This window comes from Tauraco erythrolophus, chromosome Z, assembly GCF_009769465.1.
Source record: "Tauraco erythrolophus isolate bTauEry1 chromosome Z, bTauEry1.pri, whole genome shotgun sequence".
Taxonomy (NCBI): domain Eukaryota; kingdom Metazoa; phylum Chordata; class Aves; order Musophagiformes; family Musophagidae; genus Tauraco; species Tauraco erythrolophus.
Window position 1 is genome coordinate 82,605,984 of NC_141496.1, and position 25,894 is coordinate 82,631,877.

Here is a 25,894-nt window from a genome sequence, read left to right on the forward strand (position 1 = left end):
AGGACAATTTAGTACCATTAAAGTCTCCCCTATATTTTGATGCATGCTTATGCGCAATATTGAAGAAGAGATAAATAGTCATGTTCACTCTATAACTGAAGAGGCAAGGATTTTTTAAAGCAACTTTAAGGGGCAACAAGCTCCAGAAACTACATTTAAAGCAAGATATTTAAATAGAAGCTTTATCGTTTGTTATAATTTTCCCATGGGGAGTTGTAAATGCTCATGTAACGGTAGCATATGAAATTTTCGTGATGGTGACAAAACAAGAGTCACGATAATGAATACTGCCATCCAACTAAATCTTCCAAACGAAGATATGGTGGGCTTTAAGGAGATACAGGTAGAGACAGAGCCCTTCTGTTTTTTTTTTTTTTTTCTGGGTGACTTCCACCACTGTAAAAATGCAGCACAAGCAGGGAGTCGACTCCTCCTCCTCCTCTGCCCCACACAGTGTTCAGTAAGTCCTCTATGTACAGCCCTCCCACTCCTGCAGCGAAGCTCTGCACCCCGGGGACGGTGTTGGCCAGGGAGCCTGTCCCCTCAGCCAGTAGCTGAAGCACAGGATGGGGCAGACGTGAAGCAGGCAGAGCAGCACTGGGCATGAAATTAATACCAGCTCAAGTCTGGAGCCCCAGCAGTTCTGTGGTGACACTGCTGATCAGCTCTCGTGGCCCAGCTGATGACCTCCAACGTCTGTGCAGCATATTTTTGACTTCTGATCATCATCAAATTCAGTATTTGTACACAAAAGCATATTGCTTGAAGAGCAAAAAGAAGTCATGCCTTTCCTTTAATTTACAGCCTAACATTGTGACACAGTTGCAAACAAGATACTTGTTTTTCTCAGCTGACAGAATCATTGCTTGATAGCACCAATTGCTTCCCGTTTCTTTAAAGGTGTGGTCCCCCAGTGCTACGGCGTCGCTAGATGTCACCGTTGCCTTGAAAAAGCAAACACATTAACGTTTGTGTTCCGGTGCTGTGAACGGGAACTCTGCGTTCGGCTGGGAGCATGACTCAGTATATTCTAAACTGTGTTAAAACCGCCGCCATCAACAGAACGGATTTAACGTTGTGTAGGTTTAAAATGCTTTCAGTAGAAGATGGTGTATATATACTGTACCGGCCACTGTTGCCCGTAAATAAAGATCTGACTGCGGGCGATGTCTACTCTGTTCCAAGCCAACGCAAGGCTCAGCTGGTCGGGGGCAGATGCGTTAGCTCCTGTGTATACAGACAGGGGTGGAGGGAGGAGAGGAGGAGAAAAAGGAAACAAGACGCATTTTAGACTCAGTGAACAAACCACCATGGTAATTCCTCTTTGTCGAAAGTCTCATAGATGTCCGTGTCATTTCTGCAACTCATCTCGTATTACAATAAACCCAAACCTTCCTTCGTCCCTGCAATAAAATACTGGTTCTCAAATCTGAACCTACTGTTCTCGGATTGTCTCATAAACATTATTTCCTCGCATGCCCCTTGAAAAATACAGCAAGTACACGTGATATGGGCAGATGCAACTTGTGGTGGAGCAAATTGGTTTCCCTCCTCTCAGACGGGAAGAAAGAGCAGAAGCCAGGAGGGGTACTGATCCAGCTGTGGGAATATGCACACACACACGTATGCACACGAGCATACACTTTTGACACATGCATGCACACATGCGTCCAGCAATTGCAAACAGGTTCAACTCACATAGATCCCACCGATTTCAATAGTCATGCATCTTACGCACATCTTTTACACGTTTCCACCTGATAAGGCGGGGATCCTGCACAAACATAGGAATTTCTCCTCTATCTATTTGTACTGAGGGGTGTGGTGGACAAATTTCCCTTCACACATGCAATATTCAAGTAAGAAAGCATGCTCTATAGCTGGTGTAAAGGTATAATGTATCTGAATTAAAGAAGAAACTATGCAGATGATTAAGATTGGTTTGGAGCTGTTTGTTTTTTTGGAAGGGAGGGTATGTTTTTCCCTGTAGTCTTAATGGACGCTGTGGGATATTCCTGCCCTGCTGTGCTTTTTTAATATTTCCTCTAAGGATTTCATGGGTATTAGCTGATTTGTAATAATAAAAGAGTATTTGTGCTTCAGCGTCACAGAGAGAACTGGCCCGAATGAGCTGATCAACCAAATAAATAAAGGGCCCTTCGACCTTTAACTACCTAGCTGCTTGCAGTGATTAGGTGATGATATAAAGGTTCATTTTTTGAAGGCCTCATACCTCCACTGTTCTCTGTCTTTAATAATTCTTATACTGATATCATGGAGTGAGGACAAACAAGAGCTTTTCATTACTTCAAAGCATTTCTGTCCCCATTTCAGTGTTATTTAAAATCAGGCAATGTTCCAGCTGAAAGTGGACTCTGAAATTGGAGGCACAGAAAACATAAAGCATAACATGCTGGCCACTGAAATTGTCTGTGAAGGATCAGTTCAGTAGACCTTTGGGACTTTTAGCCTACAGTTTAATTTTATAACTCTCAACTTTTCAGTCAGTTCACTGCCATGAAATTTTGCCAAATACTTGCCAATATCTACAGCAAGTATTTGGGTGATAGTGGACTGTAGATCATTCAGACCACTTTCATTTTATTACAGAAATGAGCTCTGATAAAAAAGTAGGTGATGCAGGAGCAGAATAATAGAAAAAATGAAGAAAAAATAGTGAAAACAGTAAAAGACCTTTCTGTGTCTAAGAAGTAACAGATACACCCCTTTGCATAAGACACAGCTTCTCATTGCTATATACTATGACACAGATAAAAGCTCTCACGAGAGACCTCATGGGGGATGCCAGCAACATTTGAGCCTTTCTGAGTTTCTTACACAAGCAATGTGCAACATTTAAGAACAGAAAATATTTACCTTTGGGAAGGACAAAAATGTCTCTGTGGTTTTATTTATAAAGTCAGAAGAAAACTACCTGCAGCGAGTATGATAGTGTAAATTAAGCACAGAGGGCAAATAACTTTCTCCCCCTTTCTGAAAAGAACAAGAGATCCTCTCAAAATGTCATTGGATCTCCTCCTTCCCGTCCATGTGCCTGCAGGAGAAGCGAGAGCTTCGGCAAGTGCTCAGGCGAGCTGTCTGGTGAACAGTGGAGGAGACACACAGGTGAACTGCAAAACCCAGGGGCAGAGAGGGCGATCCTGCACCCTGGCACCATTTTGCACGTGTGATGGGGGAGCTCGTTCTCCTGGTTTTTCTAAACTGACTGCAGCCTACAGTCTGGGTAGCCAGTGGCGCAGCCTGATTAGAAGCCATTTTGGATCAAGAGCGGATAAAATGGACTTGGGGAAGGAAGTGGGCTACTTATACTGCCCTCACTTCAGCCAAAGCTTGAGCCAAATCACAGAGGCTCCAGGTGAACACATTCTGACCCCTTGCAGGGAGTCTTCTTCAGTTTGTGTTGAGTGACCTAGCATTCCTGGGTCTTTTTGTGCTTTAGGAAGGATCCAGCTGCTAGTTGAACACATGGCCTTCTGGTCCACTCCATCACATGAAGAGCAACAGATATGGGGCATGAAGTGGTGGCTCCATCTCCAGAAAGGCCCCCAAGTCCAGCAGTTCATCAGAATTGTTGTCTTTGAGCGTGCTTATTGCTCCAAATACCAATCAGAGGGGAAAGCAAGTCATAGTCTAGCCTCTGTCCTTCCCATCTCCCTCCATGGTGTTTAAGGCTTCCAGCAGTGCACAAGTTTTCCTGTGGGTGCACGTGCAGTCCTGGAGATGATGCTCTTCTCGGTGCTTGTTACCATAATGGTTCATTTAATTGTCTTGCAGTGTGCTGCAGACATTTGGCAGTTGAAGGAAATGTATAATTTCTCAAGAGGTTTTTGTACTTCAGGCCCAAACCAGTCCACCAGCTAGGTCATGGACTGGGCAGTAGAGGCCTGCATGCTGGGGTTCTGATATATACGGTGGGATGGCTGCTCCCAGAATGAGATTTGTTGCTGGAAAGCCCTTGCACTCTTCTCTTTCCTGTCTTCCATATGTGATTTTCAGGTGAATGTGAATTACACTGGTGTTATATAAGAGCAGAAGGAAAATCAAAGCTATAGTTTGTACAACGCAGCATATGGGCTGCGGATGCTGTTTAATTGATTTTGTTCCAGGATGGACTGATGACTTTTGACTCAAATGAAAAAGAAAGTATTCAGGCTATTTCAGGTGGAATTCTATCTGGTATTAAGAAGTAAAAATAATTCCACTAATATAAGAAAAACTCCCCAGAACAAATGTGAAGTGGGCTTTCCTAAGATACTGTCTCCTTTCAGTCATTTCCTTGATTGCATTAGGTGCCACGGAGCATGGATTTGAGTCAGTGAGAAGAATCTAAAAAGTGACCTCCCTGAGGACTCATCTCACTCATCTTGCAACGTATGTAAATCAAAACCAAAGGATATTTGGGAAATCAAAAAATAAGGTAGATTAATAATCTACTGCTCTCATCAACCAATACAGGGATCACATTGGAACCACTTCTTAGGCCCTTAACACTGTCAGTGGTGAGAAATTAGCATTTCTTCTCCCTATATATCTATTTTATCCTGTCTTATGGAAAGATTCTCTGCTTAGTTGCATTGTGGTATTTTAATCACTGTAGTATACTTACTGCTTTAAGTAGTGTTTTATGCAATATGATTAATGTCTATGCAATATTTACTCAGTATCCTGGTGTCTGGCTGAGCACAAGACATGTTCCTCAAAAGCACATTTTAAGACAATATGACTAATGTATGCAGTAGGACTCTTCCTTCCCTTCATCTGCTCCTAGAAGAAAAGTTGCATTTGGGATGTGATGCATTGATTTGGCAGTATTTTATTTCCGTATAGATATTGCTGGATATAGATACACAATGCAAGGATGGTGTGAAGTTGAATGAACAAGAAGGAGACCTGGGACAACTGTTAGTTCCTGGAGGTGTCAACTTTATGCTCTTAGGCAGCCATCCAGGAGTGCTTGGATATATTGCATAGATTCCTCTGGTGAAAAGTCAGATGGTCTATCCAGTATCTTGGACCAAAAATGCAATACTCCTTGATGATAAAGCCTGGGACCATAAACTTGGTTTTGTATCTTAGGTGAGCCAGGGTACACGTCAGACAATGAAAAGACAGACTACAGGCTTTAATATACTGGCTAAAGTTTACTGTGATCAACGTAAACTTCTAAAGGATTCTCCTGGGCTAGTCTATGATACTTAGTGCTCAGGAATCTGGAAAGCTGAAATGACACAAAACTGATCTTCCTAGACAGAAATCATTGTTGGAGACTCATTTCCACAGTGCTTCTAAGCATGTCAATGTCCTCTCTGAGTCATCATTTAAAGAAAATAATTAGATTAGGGAAAATAGCAACCCAAATTATCTTTCTGCTCTGCATCTCAGCAGGTCTTACGTTGTCTGCTGTTTCAGCAGCTCTCTGTGAAACACAGGTGAAAAGGCTGTGTTTCCACTGCATTTGCTACAAGCATCTTCCTGGCATTTAGCAAATGAATTGACAATAACAAAGCTGATAGTAACAACAACTGTAAGGGCAGTAAGCAGATATCTGGCCTAACTCTGAAATCCTTCTGTGTCAGTGATTTCATGGTTGGCAGACCATCAGACTGTCTTGCAGGACTATCTGACACTACACGATGGCTGTTCAGTGAGCATGAATCATGACTTATTCACAGGCTGGAAAGTATACAGAGACATCAGATCTGCATTAGCCTAACATGGCTTATCTTGGAGGGTTACATGGCAGTAATGTTACATTATGCATATACCATACAGCACCTCTTTCCCAATCCTAACAGTTGCACTGGGAAGGCTTCTAGAGCACCAGATGAAACTGGGCTGGTGCTGCAGTATGCTCCAGACATTGCAACAGCTTTGTGAACTAGGATCTTTGATGCCACTTCAAAACAATTATAATTTAAAACATCTCCATATGCTGTCTTTAACTTTCCTGTCACATGCCTTCTGCTCGATTAGCAGCTGCAAAAGGACGAAATCCATTTCTGTTTGAGTTCCAACTGTTCAAGTTAAGAGAGCAGAAACAGCTAAACTGTATAAATGAATTTACTTGCTACAAATTAATGCAATTGGAAACTTACTTCCCACACTTGCATGTCTCTCGAAACGAAAAAAAAAAAAAGAAATTCACAAGCCATATGCTGTTGTGACATCCATGCAATGTAAATTGATAACCAGTTTGGACACCATTCCCTAGTTTCCTGGAGATCACTTCCAAGAAAGATAGATCTGCTGACAAGATTAAACAAGTGACTCATGAAAACAAACAAGGAAATAGTCTCTCATATTCAGTGTAGGGTTTGGGGCTTATGGAATATTCCATCCAGGAGAGCTCTTTCCTTGGCAGTGTGCCTGATGTGGGTTTAAAAAGAGATTAGCTCATTGTAAATTTTACACAGCAAGCAGGAAATGATACTTCATGTTTCCCAGTCCTTGTACTCCTCCTACTCCCTGAACGAATCACTCACACCAGGGTGGGACTGGTAATTAGCTGGTATGTGCCTTGAATACTGGCTAGCATGAACTCCAAAATCCTCACCAGTGAGACCGAGAAAAAGTTTCAATAAATTGTCACTTACCAGTTTCATACTTTTCTCTGCCCCCTTTTCACACAGTGTTGAAGAGGTGAAAGAGATTAATTCCTGAATCTAAGTTTAGGAATTTCAAGATAATTCAGATCCAGTCTTCAAATCTGCTTACTAGTAAATCAATACACAAGTAGTTCAGCATTGCTATCTTAGATTTCTTGATTAATGAAAAATCCACCTACTCATCAACCTGATGGGATGTAGTTACAGAAAGACAGTATTTCTTTCAGGATGGGCCAGAGCCTTTGTACAAAGACATGGTATGGATAAGGACAGCTGACTTGCCTGAGATCTCATCTTTGCATATATCGATTAAAAAGTTATATGGACTTTCATTCCTTGTGATCAGAAAGCTCAGACTAACACGAGGCATCTGATAAATCTTCACTGAGTACCTTCACAATCAGAAAGTGCTGAGGAGCAGGGAAGATGATGTGTAAGTTTTAGTTTCTCTGGCTCTTGAGCCAGACACAAGTGCTGCTGTCATGAGCAGATTACCAAATCAATATTGTCGGGCAAGCATGAAGGGAGACGTCAGATCTGAGCTGACAGAAGTTCACTATGATGTCTTGCACTACGATTATGAAGAGGGAAGGTAATTCTGTTTTACTACAGAGATGACAGGACCAATTAGGCACTTGCAAAGTGGATATTCCAGATCAGAGAGGACTACTTATATATCCAAACTGCAATCATAGCACAATTGCTCAAGTAAATACTGCAAAAGAACTTTTCAAAGAGAAAAAAAAATCCCTCCTAGGCCTATAATTTATTTTCTTTAGCTTTGAAGAGGCAGCTTTCAAGGTGGCAAAGAACTCCAGGGATCTATGTTGGGATTCAGACCTTGAATATATACTTAGAAAAAGTGGAATCACAACTTTAAGACAATCTGTATCTTACTAACAGAAATCAAGAGCCGTAGTTTCAGTGATTGTCTTAAGAACAAATGTGAAGAGAATAGACTTTACACCGAGGATAATGAAGGATCCAGTTATACTTAAGGTAAAAATGAAATCTGCAATTAAAATATTTCCTAAGGCTAGAAAGAGGAATTTGGTGACGAATGCAATTCTTGTTCCTTGCTTTGAATTAATTTCTTTTTCCTTTCTTCACCTTCATTTATATTGTTTCTGTATGAAGATGTCCAAAATGCCTTGAGATTTAATTATGCAGATGGCTAAAACTTGTTACCCCAGGGTAGCAGCAAAATAGTCATGTTACCTACAGGACAAACAACTGATATCTTGATCGAAATCAAAAGAAGTGGAGAAAGCAATACCACAGAAGCCTAAAAAAAGCAAGCTACTGGAGCAAAGTAATTCCAGCTCATTTCCTTGACTGTAGCTATCAGCTGGCAATCACACTTTTGAAGTAGCCAATGCTTGTTTAGTCCTCCTGTTCAGACTTTTGTTTTAAATGTTGGAAGTAACATTTTTCAAATGGGATTAATAACTGTGTAAAAGATAAAATACTGTTGCGCTTGGTTAGATGAAAGTTACTTGGGCCTTTTCCCTTTTCTCTTCATACAGCTTTAGTGAGCCTGCACAGAAAGAAACTGAGCAGAAAACCGAGCCCTGGAGCAAGCCAGAACAATTCCCATTACCTTTTGAATACCCAGTAAATCTATTAAATTTTTTGTTATGACTCTAATTCAGGTCTGCCGCATGGCTTTATGTACCCTTATTCAGGTGTGGGGGTGGCAATAGTGTGATGACAACTGTTAAGAGCCTCATGAAGCACAACTTTCCCCAGTTGCCTTTGGAAGACCATTCCCTAATGTTTCTCAGATTGCTCTTTAAAATATGTCTTTATCTTCTGTTTTCAAAATCAGTATGGCTTGTACTACATAGTACAAAACAGACCACACAGCAGCAAGATGACCATCGTGACTGATACATGCAATTTGTGAAAATCCCATTTGAGGAAATACCATATAAATGGAGAGCTAAAACTTCCCAGCTCTTGCTTAGGTGAGTAACCTTTCATAAGGTAAGTACCTGTGCTTCAGAGCCTTTAAATTCTCACCTGTTTCTCTATCTGCAAGCAGATATTAGATTACCTGATAATACCATATTTTGAAGGGAGTCACTAAGTGTCTGCAAGACCAGGGTGTATACTGAACTGTAGCAATAGCAGATTTATTGTAAGACAATCTTTTAAGAGCATAAATGTAACATGTAATGGCTTAGAAAGATTTAGTGACCTGTTAAGTTTAAGATTAAAACCTCTACCACCCCCATAGCTGAATTTGTAGCTCTACGAGAGGAGGCTGGAAGGAATCCCACACGGTTCCCAGACTTTCCTAGGATGACTACAGATAACATTTTCTTTTGACAATAGTGCCAGTTTTATCTAAAGGGAGATAACCTCCTTCTGGATGTTCTACCATCCACAAGGCAATCTAAGTCTGAGAAGCTCTTTGGCTGTCTTCTTGTGAGTATTAACCTTCTCAAGTAACAGTGGGGGGTCACCAATCATATTTCTTATGACGCATTAGCGATTGTGGGTGGAGAACAAAAATTCAGAAAGGAAAACCGGTAGCTATTTAAACATTAAAGAAAGCTGGATTTGTATGAAGCAGTTTGAGCAAAAAGTATACCTCAATTTCATGGTATAGATTTGCCATCTCAATACAGAAGATATTGTCAATAAATGCAGGTTTCAGCACAGCAGAGACACAGAGTAAATCCATTTGGATTGATACAGACTCACTGTGGAGTGAAACTCCATTACCTTTTAGTAATGCTGTCAGGATAGCTAAATCAATATCCTGGTGTCCTTCTGATCCCATGCGAAATACTGTGATCTGAAATGTTAAAAGACAATACCATTATTGAAACCAAGGTAATTTTTTTTTTGAAAGAATTTAAATCAGGGCAGCACCATTTGGATCTCAAAATATCCTGATTGCTACAAGATGATCTTACTTTATGCATTTTACGAGAAGCTTATTAGATAGGATTAACACACTATTTTTTGAGAGACAAAATTTGCTAAAGACAGAAATTGTATTAATGAGCATATGGCAGAAAAGTCTTCCATAATAATTACAGGGTGAAATTAGAGACAAAGGAATGTTCTCATATTAGAACAACATTAGATTTAGTGTTTCCAATATGTTATTAAGAGGAATAAGGTGTATTATAGATTGTGGACCTAATTTATGGCATTTGGCATTGAATAAATATTTTCGACCAAAATCAGCAACCTATTCAATCTCAACATTTTATATAGCAGAAAGCTATATAAATAATCTAAGAATGAGGCTTCTAACAGGCCCAGAAACTGCTTTAGCCATGTGTGGTCAGTGAGGTGAGATATACAATTCATAAAGAACAAGAACGAATATAGTGGGGCTGTTCTTTCAAGCCACTTTCACTCTTGGTTAAGATGGCACTGGAACATATGGAAGTGTAAATCCCCTTACTACTTTTGTTGAGCAACAGCTGCTCTTGGGCCTCTTCTTCTTGGGAAGCAACTGAGTCTGCAGTCTATTAGTGCCTTTCCTTTACTGATGAAACCTATGTTATCATTTTGATCTGAATGAATACCTGTTATGTTTTTCCTTTTGCCAGTACAGATTGCCTCTTTTAAAAAAAAAAAAAATAATAAAATTAAGTGATACCTTCAATTAGGACTTGCATAAACATAGTTTACATTCATATTCAACAGCATATGTTGTCCCCACATTCCTAGATTCCTACTCATACAGCATTGCTGAACTGCAGCAGCATCTTGGATAGAGGTCAACAAACATCAGGGCACAAAGAACAGTGTACCGTGATGGGGAAAGGAGATATATAAAGTGGTCAATGCAAAGACAACACTTTGGTGACAAGCTTCAGTTTGCCAGCTGAAATAGCCCTGCAGAGTGTATCCCAAGAAATCCAGTCTAGCCATCCCATAGCACCTGTTCTATCTTCACTCGACCCTAGAGCTCTAGGGGATTTGAAGGGAGGTAAAGAGACTTCAGCATCAGTGACAGTAGTACAGCATGTTAGAGACTGAGAAGGTAAACTGGATGAAGTAATAGGAAACTGGCTCAATTAGACAAACAATTTAGATGCTACCTAAAGCAATTAAAGTGAGAAAGCATTTATGTTAGTTAAAGTCCTCTGTTAAAGTAGATTGTTTTCAAATTAAACTTAGTTTGACCCTTCAAAGTGTTCCTGAGACAAAGCATAAATACTGCAAATGCTACTTTAAAGATCTATTTTCTATGTCCCTGTGGAATCTACGAACGTTTCTTGCAAATCATTTGATGTCTATGCTCATACTGCAACTTTTAGAATAGAATAGAATAGAATAGAATAGAATAGAATAGAATAGAATAGAATAGAATAGAATAGAATAGAATAGAATAGAATAGAATAGAATAGAATAGAATAGAACACAACAGAATAGTTCAGTTCCAGTTGGAAGGGATCTACAATGATCATCTAGTCCAGCTGCCTGATCACTTCAGGGCTGACAAAAAGTTAAAAGTATGTTATTAAGGGCATTGTCCAAGTCCTTCTTAAACACTGACAAGCATGGGGCATTGACCACCTCTCTAGGAAGCCTGTTCCAGGCTTGGACCACCCTCTCAGTGAAGAAATGTTTCCTGATGTTTTTCCTAACGTTTTTTTTTCCCATTGTTTTTCTTATTCTTCAATGACTGGCAAGGAAGCTTTCCCTGCAGTGCAGGCAGTCTGCTCCTCTGACCTGTAGACCACAGGTAACGTGGGTAGAAATACACATTTCTGTGTACATCTCACCTCAAAACACAATAAAAATGTGAGCTGATGAGATCTGCCCCTCTACTGTACATGCTCATGACGCACTTCCCATGCCACAGATGACGAACTGTGACACAGAGGTTAGCAGCCAGGCAGGTGGGTCAGAAGGCAGAGGAAGAGGAAGCCTTCCTCTCTTACTCAGCGGGAATGAGGAACATGTCCCTCCTCAAGGGCAGCTCCGGCAGGTGCTGACAATAAATGGGGGAAGACAGTGTTGCCACATAACAGTCTGATAATAACAATCCTCACTGCTTTGCAATTTCCTACACAACTTTTGCAGCAACAGGCATCTCCATAGCACTAAAGGAAAGCGTGACAGCCTGGCAAGCAGGTCAGCTAATGTTGGGAGTGTCTTGTTTGCATCACTGTGCTTGTGGCATCATCACAGGGCAAAATGCCCTTCTACTTTTTCAAGGCTAAAAGTGACGCAGTCTGCGCGTTGGAGGCTGAAAATACTGAACAACAGGAGTTCAGCAGAAGAACAAAGTACATCTCGAACTAAACACATGCTCAGTGAACTCCCAGCTTAATTAAAAGGCGTCACATAAATTGCAAGCACTGAACAGCTTATTACCGCAGGAAAACCGAGGGAAACACTTTGTATACGTTGGACCACATATAACCTTAAATTCGCAACATCTCTTTCATCCTCGTTTCCTGCCTGCCTGAGAAAAATAAACCCCCTTCAGCAGAACAAATTGCTGCTGTATCAAAAATAAAATAGAACTATGTAATTTAGTTGCATTAGAATAAAAAACTCTCTTTCCACAGAACTGTTACATTATTATTAGTTTTAAGAGGTCTAGCGCAATTCCAGTAGTAAAATAATGAAAAATAAGAGAAATAAATGGGAAAAAAGACGGAAAGAGCGCTCAGACTCATACCAGAATTATTATCATTTTGGAGGTCATGACCAAGACTGAACTAGAATTTTAGACAGAACCAAGTATCATGTTACTTCATTTCAAAATGCTGCGAATTTAGTAGCTCAAAGACTCAGCTGATACTGTGGACTTTTGCCTGTTCTGAATGCACAAAATCTTTTAGGACAGAAGGAAACTTTCTTCTTTCCACTATTGCCTTAAAGCTTGACCAATGTTTTTGTTCATTCACGAAGTGAAGGATTTTAAACAGGACTGCACTGTAATTAGGCAAGAAGCCAACTTTGTCACACTGTTGATACAATCTTAGTCCTCATCTGCAACGTTCTTCGGGAATAACATGTTCGCCTTGTATCTTTGCCAGGTGTGTTGGTTGCTTTCACTATTGGATGTCAGAGGTATTTGAGTACAGTGACATTTTCTTTTAAATGGCTAAAGGAAAATATTTCGGCACTTGTGGCTCTGCAGAATGAATTTTGGAAGGTGAGGCTTAGAGCTGCAGCATGATGGCTGCTGAACCATTTGTATCATCATCACTCCTACTTTACCTGGCTAAGCCAGATCATTATCAAACCACAGGTAGCTGCAGCTTTTGTTCTCCTTCAGTAACTACTTATGATCCAGGCACAAGGCAGTGGGACTGGAGGAATACAACTGCTATGTTTTGATTCCCATACTAGCAGCCCGTGATGAACCTGGTGCATCTCCAGCAGACCTGCATTGCTTGTCCAATGCAGCTTTATGTTAGTAAAACACTGAGAGAGGTTTTGTAAACCTCTGAGAAAACAGTTTTGTAAACACTGAGAGAGGTTTTGTAAACCTCTGAGAAAACAGTTTTGTAAAACACTGAGAGAGGCATACAATTTGTTGTTGGATGAGATCCTAGTGCCTCGTGCTAAAGACTCTCCTGACCTTTCCAGAGAGAAAGTATGACTTCTGCTTCTGCATTTTATAAGTACAGTATGAGGAGACAGCAATTGTTCCTAAAACATGGATTTACCTCCTTACCTATACAGTCTTTGTAGTTTTTCCAGCATCCTTTAATTTTTGTAGTCAAAGGCATAAGGAAATAAGGACGTGTCCTAAAGTATTTATGCAGACTCTACAACTTAGAAATGTTCAACGCCTCTAGGTATCAAAAACCCTGTCTGTCTGTCTAGCTGGAGACCTGTTCTTCAGGTGATTTCTTTTCCTCCAATTAACAGGTAAGAATTTTATGTTTGCAATGTACTCATCTAGTTGCAAGTCATTAATATATCTGACTTCTTGCTAGTTGCTGGTTACAGGCACTCTGGTGGGTAAACCGCTGCAGAGAACTGAGAAACAACACACTGGTGCTGTTCAAATAGGACATTGACTGGAGACCTGCTAGAATGGGCTACAGATGCTACTGCACTAATGTATATAAAACTGCTGTGCTAAAGGAAAATATCTGGGTCAGTAAACTCTATTCCCAGCCACCCCTTGCTGGATGAATGTCTGCCACTGAGATAGAAAAATAACAGTAAATGAAAGACTTAGAAACCCACTTAATAACTCACTACTGAGAAAAAACGGTGCCTAAGAACCTTTCACCTCTAAAAAGACCTGTTGTAGTGCCATTTAAGCCTGTTGTTGAGTTCTAGCCTTTGTACAACTTTAGTGAAGGGAAAAAAAAACGGAAAATCAACCTAGTAAGGTGTTTATATGAAATTCAGGACATTTAGTTATAAAAAATAAATTCCAGGAAGTTGGGGTTGAAAAGTAATACATGCTTAAGATTTGCTTACGCTGCCAAAAGAAAACAAAGGATAGTAGTTGCAGTATTAGTGAGACTACCACTAGCCATTCTTTTGCATTTTTGTGAAAAAGCAAAGATTAATTTAAATTGAGAATTTTTCGTTATGCTGATCTGATTCAAACAGTATCTATAAAATGGTTTTCTATTTTTCTGAGCACAACGAAATTGCATTAGTGAGAAAAAAATCTACCATTTACCCTACTCAGATATTTCTTTTGAGCCAAAAAACAATTTAGGTTCAAAGAAGAAAAAAATCCCCAAATCAAGTACTCTTTTCTCCCAGAGATTTGGGCCACGTTATCACTTCCATGTAGCTGGTACTTTCAATCGTTGATGTTAAACTCAATTATTTTAAAGGAATGTTTTTTTCTGTTTCTCTGCAACTACCTTGGGTATTTTGGGGTTGGTCTTTTTTCGATTTCCTCCTTTCTTTTCTCAGTATTCACACTATTTATTGACTTGAAATGACTTTTTCAGGTAATTGCCTGAGGCATCTCAGTGAACAACTGTGACTTCCAACAGCAAGCTTTTTTAAAATCTATTTTTCTTCTCTTCTTTACAAATATAATAGAAGCTGATGTTAACATCTATTACAAATACAAAACTGTACTGCACTGCACTGAAGAAAGTGTTAAATATTCACAGGAAAACATACCTGAAACAGACAAGCAAAAATGCCTTTGAGTCACCAATAAAGATTGCACCAACAAGCTCCCAAACCAGTGTTAATAGGCATCCAGATTCTGGCTAAATGTAACTCTAATGTCTGGATTTCTTTCACGTCCATAGTGATCTAGTTGCAAAGCACAGTAAAAATCTGTTACGTCCAATTCTGGGAGCAGCCGGGCAAAGACCACCAGCTCTGCTGGGCTCCTCTCAGGAGGAGGTGGTTGGGACCCACCAGTTAAACCCTTGTGTCACAAGACTACCTCTCATTTGCCTCCACAAAACCTGCCTGAGGGAAAGGCATGAGGTTTGCCCTTAAAAGCAGGAAAAGACAAAACCCTCCCTCAAAACTGGAAAGGTCTTCGCTCTACCTCAATGCAGATTTTACTGAAGTATCTTAATATGAAAAGGATTAGCTTCCAGGAAAAAAAACTGTGTCCTAATTCTTCCTAGGAAAATGTGCTAGGACATCACTAAGCCAAAACAGACTTCCTCTGCGAGCACAATGATTGCAGCACACTGTGATACTTGCCAGCAATAATTACAGTCCAGCAGGGTAGAAACCTAATTTTCAGGCAGGGCAGGTAGAAAGCAAGTGAAAAACCAGAGATGAAAAAAAAAAAGCTGCAGGATAGAAAGCAAGGATGGGGGCGGAGGGTAGCGGGGGAGCAGGGGGAAGAGATTATCTGACCTTAGACTCTATCAAAAATACTCATTTAAAACCAGCTCTGCTTTCTGATTAGCACCAGCTTCATTCTTGTTTGACAGATTATTTTTTCTTTCCCTTTCCTCTACATAGTTTCTGGCTCAGCAGGGTCAGCTTAACATAACATGATGCATCCTGTCGTTTTCCTGCCTTCACACTGATACTGCATTGCACTTCTATAGACAAAGCCAAGCAATACTGTTTTACCTGAGAGCAGTGAATACCAAACAGACTTTCGGAAATTATTCACACACTGAGAGACACAGATATTACAGTGCCACTTAGGATTTCCCAAGTTCTATTTGCATGTAAATGCAGAGTTATCTTAGAAATACAAATCACAGCTGTCCATATGCAGATGTGTACATGTGGTCTCCTTAATGGCAGCTGCCAAATCAAAGGACCAGCTAAGAAGAGCACGGATTAGATAGATGCTGAGGAGGGAAGATGCAGTCAAACAGAAAGCAAATGAAGTCACAGGTGAGACAACTCTGAAGTGGCAGGAACTCCTGAGATACTGAGGAGGACAAGAAGCAGGTTGTAATAGGTTCTCATCGTAAAATTTCTGAATTTTTACAACTTGTTCCCCTGCCTGGTTTCTCAATACCTGTTTACATTTCTGTCCCTTGCTAATCTAGATGAAGCAGACCTATCGCGTGTGGAGAATGAGGGCAGGACTTGTGCAGAAGAGAGGCAAAGTAGTTCTAGTGCTCTGATGAACCAGTCATATAGACCTGTAGGAAATTCCTTCACACAAAAATTTGTTTGTTTTGCTTCACAGAGTCCTCTCTAAGCCAGCAGAGCTGTGTCCCAGTTTGCTCTATTCAGGCCTAGCTGGTTATGCGAATGATAAACCTTCATCAGCATGAGCTGCTACACTGCGAACAGGTTTGTGCTCTACACAAACAAAGTTGAGTTTGCCCCTAGAATGAGAAACAAGAGCAATAGGTAGGGTGAGCAGCCACGGTCATCATTAACTGCAAATTTGCCAGGATGGCAATTAATGTAAAAAACTGTTTTGAAAGAATTTAAAACAGCATTTGGTGAAATTAATCACAGGACACAAAAACTCTTCCCAGCTTACAGCATATTCAGTTCCTCTCTTTATGCCTTTTCTAACCAAAATGCGAGTCCTTCCCTCTCACCACACCACTTTTTTTCTATGACTTATTCTGAAAACTCCACAGAGATGGAACAGCTTCTTCTATTGAAATCCAGAATACAGGCCCAAGACTGAATTTGAATAGCCATGCAGCAGCAGGCTGTACTTCGTATTTCTAAAATATCATATTACTTGCGAATATTTCTTTTTTTTTACAGTAGAGTTAACCTCAACCACTTCAGAAAATGAAGAGTGAGCTGAAATATATTCAGATTTTTAGCTTGTATTTGTTTATAGACAGAGGAAACGCCACGAAATCCACAGGGAGAATGCAGTGCATACCTGCACAGAAAAGCATTTTACTCTCTGTCATGAAGGAGATGAAAGATAAAGAAGAAAAATAATTCTCTACACCTCAGCTTGACAGTGTCTGCTGACTAAACAATGAATAGCAGAAGACAGAGGAAAAAAACAGGGTAGCAGTGATGAGAGCAGAGAAAGCAACCAAGAGTGCTCTTTTTACATACTGTACTCATAGTGGTTTAAGAATGCTGCAAATTATTCATGCTTTTAGAGATGGAGTTGCTTCTCACCACCATTTCACTATAACATCAGGAGAAAATATACGATGATTTAAAATTAATTCAAAGTGATATTTTTCTGCTATCTCCAGAAAATTTTTGGATGTCTTTAAATCTCATCTCTGACAAATGCATGCATTGTTTGTATGCATCTGAGATACATGAGTCAGAAGAAAATGTCTCCCTTTTCTAAATAAAAGCAGATACAATTGTCAGTACAATCTGAAACTCTCCTGTTTGAGAGCATAGATTGGTTCAGCAAAATAGGGAATTCCTTCCAGAGCACATGTTGATATTTATAATTTAGCTAGGCCTACCCAAATATTTCAGAGGAAAATTACTCTGAAAAGAAAAATGATAGTTTGATAAAACAAAACATTAAAGGAGGACAGTTATGCAAAGCCTCAAAATCCTTCAGAGAAGAGGGGAAAGCATTTCCGTTTTTCTTGCAGTGAATAATCCTGTTTAACTCAGAGGAAAAGCTGCTTGATGTGGAGGCATGACAAAGATCAAAGTGAGCAGGTGAGTAAACGGATAATACTGCAGAGGAAAGGGGATGGCCAAATAAGAGGAAATTCAGAAATATAAAGCTTGGAGAGAATTATATTTAGGGAAAATCTAAATTAAGTGGTCTGCTATTCTGAAGAGTAAGAAAGAGAATTCCAAAAGAGGAAATAAAAGGAAACAGATATGAAGGGAGAAGTTTGAATGCTGATTGTAAAGTTTTTATATTTTACATCTCCTTCTGCATTGTGGTAGCACTGCAACACTTCACATTTTTCTTTGATCCAATAATTTGGCATAGACTCATTGTTTGGTAAGAAGCAGAGAGCAAACAAAAAAAATCAGTGCTTATAAGAAAGGCAGCAATTCTGCAATTGAGGAGCCATCTAGGTGAACAGAAAAACATTTGATAGAAATCACTGTAAATATTTGGCTTCCCTGTAACTGGTAGCTTTTGTTCCAGACTGAGATAGGTGTGCCAACCCATCAATGACTGAAGAGAAAAGGCTATCAAAATCTCACAGCTCTGTGCCATGTAAAAAACTTTATATTTTACAATGTGCGCATACTTCTTAAGCCTTACACCACTGTCAACATTTTGGAATGGAATATGCATATTTTCCAGTGGAATAAATGATGAAAAAGAAGTTTTGGCAGTAAAAACATTGAAAACAATCTTTTTCCCTTATACAACAAGTTTCATGCTGTTGTTACATTAGACCATTTATGACTCTATTCGGGCACTGAAATACCAGTCTCTGATTTTAAAGTTGAAGAAACACAAGTAAATACAAATTCTTAAGTCATAAAGCATATAAGCAGGGGAATAGAATTTAGACATCGTCTTTTAAATCACTGGGCTGTGCACATAACAGGCTGTGATGATAAACACAGATGCATCTACATGTAGACCAGCGTTGGAACTGATAACGAACAGACACAAAGACAGAAATGTTTTCGAGTGGTGAGACAGGCATTTTCATTCAAACATTGGTGTAATCTGAGCTCTTCCATCACCCTGACTCACGAAAGAAATATGGAGTAAATGTGTAGTTCACTTCCTCCATCTGTTCTACTATAGAGAGGGTTCTTGGAGGTATTGACAAGACACTACCTTTATGCCTTTATAGATTCTCTTCTGAAAACATAAAGTGACTTAAATAGGTAGAAAGAGATATGAGTAGTACAGTGAATAAAATAATGAACCTTTATGACCTGGAAGCCTCTGACATCTGAATCCCAAGTAACAGGAGTTAAGACCAATCAAAACCTAGTATACTGGAGTTTATTAACCTGAGGTCCCACAGGCTATGATCCACTGATGATATAAGAATTATGCATGGGCTCCAGCACACACTGAGGAGAAGCCTGAATAAAATGATTTTAAAGGAGATGCTAGCTGCCATGTAACACCATCAAATGAACATTTATCCAAGAAAGCACTCTTATTCTGACAGATGAGCAGACACTCATGCCACAGACTAGAGGTTAGAGTCAACTTCTATCTATGTGTGTGTCTGACCTTCTGAGTAAGACCTGGGTGTGCACCATTTAGACTTTGTTTTACATTAAAAGTATAAGTTGTCTCAGGTCTTTATGTGGGTGAGTGTCCCCACATAGGTCCTATTAGCTCATTCTGGGAAACTAAGAACTGGAAGCAAATCACAGTCTGACACAGTTTTACTCTTGAATGAAGAGGTTCCTTTTGGCACCTAACCTTGGATCTGCAATGACTCTCCTCTCCTGCTACACTAACACTCCTGGGTAGGACATTTTCTGTAAAAACTAGCTAAGCAAGCTCATGTCATTCTGGGCTTTTGGTGAGATAATTTAACCTGTAACATATCTCTCGATCTCAGATACTAAGGAACATAAAACTGAATTGTTTTCCAAGGCAAAGTTTAATAAAAGAGTCATGAGTGATGCAGAAAACTCATCAGTGAGATGGATAGAACTAATATTCTGTTACTTTAATTATACTTTCTAAGAAAGGCAAAACAAATTACAACTCCCCAGACACAGAAGGGCCAGGGAGTAAGAAAGGTTTCTGAAGAGTATTGTGGAGATTATAAACCGCATTGAACCCTTCCAATTCCCTGATTGCAAAATTGGTCTATATTATCTCATGTGGAAGTTGCTGTGTCACACAGTACTGTTTTGCCTTCATTTTCATTACCAGGACAATTGGCAGAGCTGTATAATTATTCAGTGTGCATTTCCCAGAATTACTTGTTAATAGTGTAAATGGGGTAATGGCTGTTTTCACAAGCTTATATTTTCAGAGGGAAAAGAATCATTCCATATTTAATTTCTGTAGCTGCAGTTTTAATCACAGAATCATATGTTATGGTTTGAAGTGGGGGGGAGGTCCGGGTGGCAGAAGCTGCCCATCACAGCGGACTCCCATCCCCCTCAGGGCTTGAGCCAATCGGCGCCTCTGCGAATTGCCCTATTTACGTCGGACAAAGGAACCGGAAAGGTGTGCCTGTGCCCGGGAGCAAGGAGACGGGAGGGGGGCACGGCCGCCGGCTCCCGGCTCCCGGCCGGGCCGGGCCGGTGCCCGCTCCGTGCCCGATGCCCGCCCCGTCGAGGATGGCGGCGGCGGAGGTGCTTGGGGAACTCGGGGAGAGCCCCGCTCTCGGGGCGCCCACCGGGCCGAGTTCACCCAGAAAGGACTGACATCTAAGAAACGGCCACACAGATAAGAGGTCAGTGAAGATGGAACGGAACAGCGTGTGCCGCGGCTGAGTCCCCCTTGCGAGCGGCCCCTTGTAACAAGTCCTCCGTGGAGCAAGCAGAGACCCACTCGCAGCCCGTGGAGGATCCACGTCGAGAAGAGATGCCAGAGCCTGAGTACGGTACGCATCTAGAGTCCGTGGGATGGGGAGGTGCTTTGTTAAAAGAGATGCCTGAGCCTGAGACTGTTGTGAATCATGGGCACAGGTCGAGGCGCATTTACGCATTTTGCATTTACTCATCTAAGTCTGTACGGAGACGCATTTAAGGTCGGTATGACGACCCACGCCGGAGCGCATTTAAAGTTTGTTGATGACCCACGCCAGAGTGAGTGGTTACAGCTCCTTAAAAGCCCAGGACTGGTAAAGCCCGCACTTGGGCAAATCCGATGGGGTAAGGATTTGCCCCCCAGCGGGTAGGATTCACACTTTCGCCGTGAGTAGGGGATCCACTGGATCAAGGGACAATGGTGTAAGGACTCCTTTTCCTTTAAGAGAAGCGGCAGTAACAACTTGGAATGAACTGACCTGCACTCCCCCATTCCCTGCCCCCCTGCGCCGCTGGGGGGAGGAGGTAGAGCCGGGAAGAAGAGGCAAAGGGGGGGAGTGGTGTTGTTTTTAAGACCTGGCCTTGTTTTCTTGTTATTCTCTTAAGTAACCGTTTTTGTTTGCTTGTCTCTTTGTAGGTAGCTGTTAATAAATAGTTTTGCATTAAGAAAAAAGCCTCTTTTGCCCGGGACCGCGGTTGGTGGGTGCTCCTCTGTTCCTGTCTCGATCCTCAGCTCTTTTATTACATTTTTCTCTCCTCTCCATTTTACTGGACTGGGAGAGCTGCGTGGGTTTGGTTGCCGGATCAGCCTAACCCACGACATCACAGAATCATAGAATGGTTAGAGTTGGAAGGGACCTCAAAGATCATCTAGTTCCAGCCTCCCTACCATGGGCAGGGAAACCCTCCTCTACACCAGGTTGCTCAAAGCCTCATCCAACTTGGCCTTGAACACTTCCAGGGATGGGGCAGACACAACTTCTGTGGGCAACCTGTTCCAGTACCTCACCACACTCAGAGTGAAAAATTTCTTCCTTAGATCTAATCTATATCTGCCATCTTTCAATTTAAAGCCATTGCCCCTTGTCCTATCACTACACGCCCTTGCAAAAAGTCCCTCTCCAGCTTTCCTGTAGGCCCCCTTTAGGTACTGGAAGGCTGCTGTAAGTTCACCCCGGAGCCTTGTCTTCTCCAGGCTGAACAGCCCCAACTCTCTCAGCCTGCCTTCATAGCAGAGGTGCTCTAGCCCTTGGATCATCTTCGTGGCCTCCTCTGGACTTGTTCCAGCAGCTCCATGTCCTTCTTGTGTTGGTGTCCCCAGAGCTGGGTGCAGTGCTACAGGTGGGGTCTCACAAGAGCAGAATAGAGGAGCAGAATCACCTCCCTTGACCTGTTGGCCACACTTCTTTGGATGCAGCCCAGGATACGATTTGGTTTCTGTGCTGCCAGTGCACATTGCCAGCTCCTGTTGAGCTTCTCATCCACCAGCACTCCCAAGTCCTTTTCCTCAGGGCTGCTCTCAATCCATTCTCTGCCCAGCCTGTACTTGTGCTTGGGATTGCCTCGACCCACGTGAGGACCTTGCACTTGGCCTGCTGAACTTCATGAGGTTCTTCATTAGGTTCCCACCTCTCCAGCCTGTCGAGGTCCCTCTGGATGGCATCCCTTCCCTCCAGTGTGTCCACAACACCACAAAACTTGGTGTCATCTGCAAACTTGCTGAGGGTGCACTCAATCCCACTATCCATGTTGCCAACAAATATGTTAAATAGCACTGGCCCCAGTACTGACCCCTGAGGAACACCACTCGTTGCTGGTTTCAACTTGGACACGGAACCATTGACTGCAACTCTTTGAGTGTGGTCATCCGGCCAATTCCTTGTCCACCGAGTGGTCCATCTGTCAAATCTATCTCTCTCCAGTTTAGAGACAAGGATGTGGTGTGGGACAGTGTCAGATGCTCTGGATAAGTCCAGGTAGACGATGTCAGTTGCTCTTCCCTTATCCATCAGTGCTGTAACCTCATCACAGAAGGCCACCAAATTAGTCAGGCAGGATTTGCCCTTAGTGAAGCCATGTTGGCTGTCACCAATCACCTCCTTATTTTCCATGTGCCTTAGCATAGTCACCAGGAGGATCTGCTCCATGATCCTGCCGGGCACAGAGGTGAGACTGACTGGCCTGTAGTTCCCCGGGTCTTTTTTTTTTCCCTTTTTAAAGATGGGAGCTGTGTTTCCCCTTTTCCAGTTGGTGGGAACTTCACCAGACTGCCATGACTTCTCAAATATGATAGAATATTTAGGAAGAGAAGAGATTTGTCGTAAGTTGCATTAGTATCTACTAAATGACTCCATCTGTGATAATCGTGCAGGCAGTATGCACTAAATAAACCAGAAAATGTCTGCTTACTGAATGTAAGCAATAAAAAGAATATTGGTCTTTGCAGACTTGTTCTGAAGATGGCACAGCAGAGATTCAGGATAGACCAAATAACTGCCTAAACTGCACACTTTTGCTTCAATGGTAGGTCTGATATTCTTATGCTTTATGTTAGCAGAAGCTCTACCTCTTCTGACAGCAGTTGAAAAGCAGCTGGTAGGATCAAAAGCTTTCTAAGGCTTCGGTGTAATACAACAGCTGCCTTTGTCTTTTTTTTTTTTTTTTTTTTTTTTTTTTTTTTTAATGTATATAGCTGCTTTGCTTGTGCAAATTATTCTCTGAATTACTGAATTAAAAAACCTGGACCTTGGATTATATTTCATTCTCTATGGAGTCAATGGCAAGGCCCAGCTAATGTCATCTTATTTCTTGGCAGTCAAAAAACTGTTATGTGGTTTTATCTTTTTAGCAAAAAGAAATCAAATGAGATTTACAGAATTTAAAGCTACCCTCTAATCATCATCTTAACACTTACTTACAGAGGTAGGGCCTATGTACTAGACTAATCCTATTGATTTTCACTGACAGGAGAGGAGATTTAACTTTCATCAAAATTAGGAGAGTTGCTACAGTCACTGCTGAAGAGGACTGGTACCTCCATTTGGATGCAGAGATCTAATTAGCATCAGTACACTTTAAAATGGAAATCTCACAGAGCGTTTCCAGGGGAGAGCTGTTCAGCAGCCAGCAGTTACATGATGCTTTCCTGCTCCAGATCTCTGCTGCCAAATTACATGCTATTCACAGCAACTATACTCTTGCAGGAACTGCAGTTGATTTTTAACTGTTTGAGAAGTCACCAAGGCCTCTTCTGCCTCCTCTATAAAAAAAGATGACATCAGCATTAAAAAATCTTAGCTGAGATAATTTGTGTTTGAAGCCAAACTTCCTTAAAAATGGATCTGAACAAACTTTTTAACCTTTGGGAGGGGCCAAATAAACGAAGTGACAGCATGTTGATAAATTCTTAAAAGTCCATCTGATTTAGCCAATATTTAATTCAGAACATATCTATGTGTATGTTAATAAACAGTTGCAGACGGTGTTTAATTAGCATACAAATTCACCTGACCCTACACATTCAGCTGAAAAGCACAATGCTTTTTGCAGCCAGGATGTGATAAAGTCAAGCTCTTCCCAGTGTAAATTCTTCCAGAAACATTGACAGGTTTTCTCTAGCCTTTTCAGTTAGACAAAACTGAAACCCCTGAAGATGAATAGGTCTTATTTGTAGTTCAAATACAAAATAAAGTGCTAAACCACTCAACAGCTTTCCAGTACTTTGGGTAAGTAACCAATAAGGTGAGACAAAGGCCTGCATTAGTAAGATCCTATCAGAGTATGAATGTTAGCCTTGCAACACAGCCTGCTCATGCACTGTGCCTTTCAGGACAATTTGGATCCATCTCTGTCTGAAAGATGAACACAATAAATAGCAAACACCTTCATCATGCAGGTTGTCCTGATCTTAGCTCAATGCACCCAGCTACTTCAGCAGGACTCCTGCTTTGTTTAATCTGGCAGCACGAGAGTTGCAAGTTATTCATGAAGTCATCTGGAATGACCTATTACAATATATATACCCTCAGCAACACAAAGTGGAAGTAAGGTTTACACTGTCCCCAATCAGCCATTATGTTCATCACAGTGACTGCACACTGAGGTACAGGAAAAACAGACAAAAGGAGAGGTGAATAAAAAATATCCATTGCTTGCTGACAGGAGACAGAAATGGGATTTTATTGATCCTCTTTTAGCAAGAAACTAATTAAATTGTGTCTGTTGCCTCTATGTGGAAATGAGTTCCAGGAATTCATTGATGCACACAAACCTATGCCCACCATCCCTACGCTCTTCGTTCTGCAAACCCTTCTTGTAATGCAGTGTTAGGCAATGATGCTATCAGTTTGCTTAATGTAGTAACTGAAACTTCAAATATTCAAGGAAACAAATTTAGCAAAAAGTGCTCATGGTAGTAATAAGAAAACAAACTTAACCAGCAGGTGATACGCAGTCTTTACTGCTAGTGTTAATGCGCCATTTTTTGATTACTGAGGTACTAAGATTGGAGCTATTCTGGTTCATGGTAAGGGCCTTTTCTATTAAATGGATATGAGATTAGGTCTATTCACCCTCACAGCACTATTTTGGAAGCATTACTTTTGTGAGAAATGCATCCCACTGCAAAAAGCATGATTGTTTTCAGGGACATGGACCTTTCTGGCTTGCCAAAGTGGCCTTTCTCAGTGCCTGCCCAACGAAACTTCACAGATGGATCCATCCAGCTTGCTGCAAAGTACATTCCAGCTTCCAAGAAATTTACATTGTGATTTGTGAACACAGCACTCCAGCAACATGCCAGTTGAAGCAGCAAAATGACTAAGTACTCCTAAAAGAATAAGCAGTCTATATTTGTCAGAAAACTCAAGCACCAGAATTACTGTTTTTAAGGAAAAATAATAGGGCTAATTTATTTACTAAGACAGAAATAAACACTCCTTTGCACAGCTGGAAACAGACTTCTGAACTATAACACAACACAACGTGTTTTCAGGGACTATCTGAAGTGAACTCTCCTAGCTTGCTATCCGAACGATTCTCTTCCTTGCTGCCACTTGACTTGGGGGCTGAGCTGGGACTCCAGTGGGAAATGTCCCTATCAGACTGAGTCCTCAGGCAGTGTCCTTACCTGCTGTTGGCATTCTGAGATTGGTAAGGTAACCGTTAGCTTTGGTGAGCCTTCGTGTTTCTATTTTAGAAACTTCTAGGCATAAACATTTCTAAGAATTCTATGTAAATGTGACAGTAGAGAATCTCCATAAATTATATACAAAACACTCTTCTGCCCTTGTAATCTACAGTTATATATACAGACCTGCATAGTCTACTTCATTTTAAATACATTTTTACACCATAAACCTCATTAACCACACTGGCCCAAATACATTTCTGAATATAAACTCTGATGCTTGCAGTATCAACACAGCTAAGTTTACGATTTATTAAAAAATACTCATTAAATTGAGAAGTGGAATTTGCTCTGTCCTGCA

The 25,894-nt window shown here is 41.0% G+C and overlaps 1 protein-coding gene across 6 annotated transcripts in view; it reads right to left on the reverse strand.

Annotated features, from left to right (window-relative positions):
* Positions 1 to 25,894, reverse strand: part of TRPM3 (transient receptor potential cation channel subfamily M member 3) — a 446,851-nt gene that overhangs the window by 60,219 nt on the left and 360,738 nt on the right. For all 6 annotated transcript variants that reach the window (XM_086629266.1, XM_086629272.1, XM_086629270.1 and 3 more), the window contains exons 9-10: positions 9,357 to 9,429; positions 1,127 to 1,227 (exon numbers count right to left, since the gene is read on the reverse strand). In XM_086629266.1, coding sequence (XP_086485392.1) covers positions 1,127 to 1,227; positions 9,357 to 9,429 — 174 coding nt within the window. The remainder of the gene's footprint in view (positions 1 to 1,126; positions 1,228 to 9,356; positions 9,430 to 25,894) is intronic.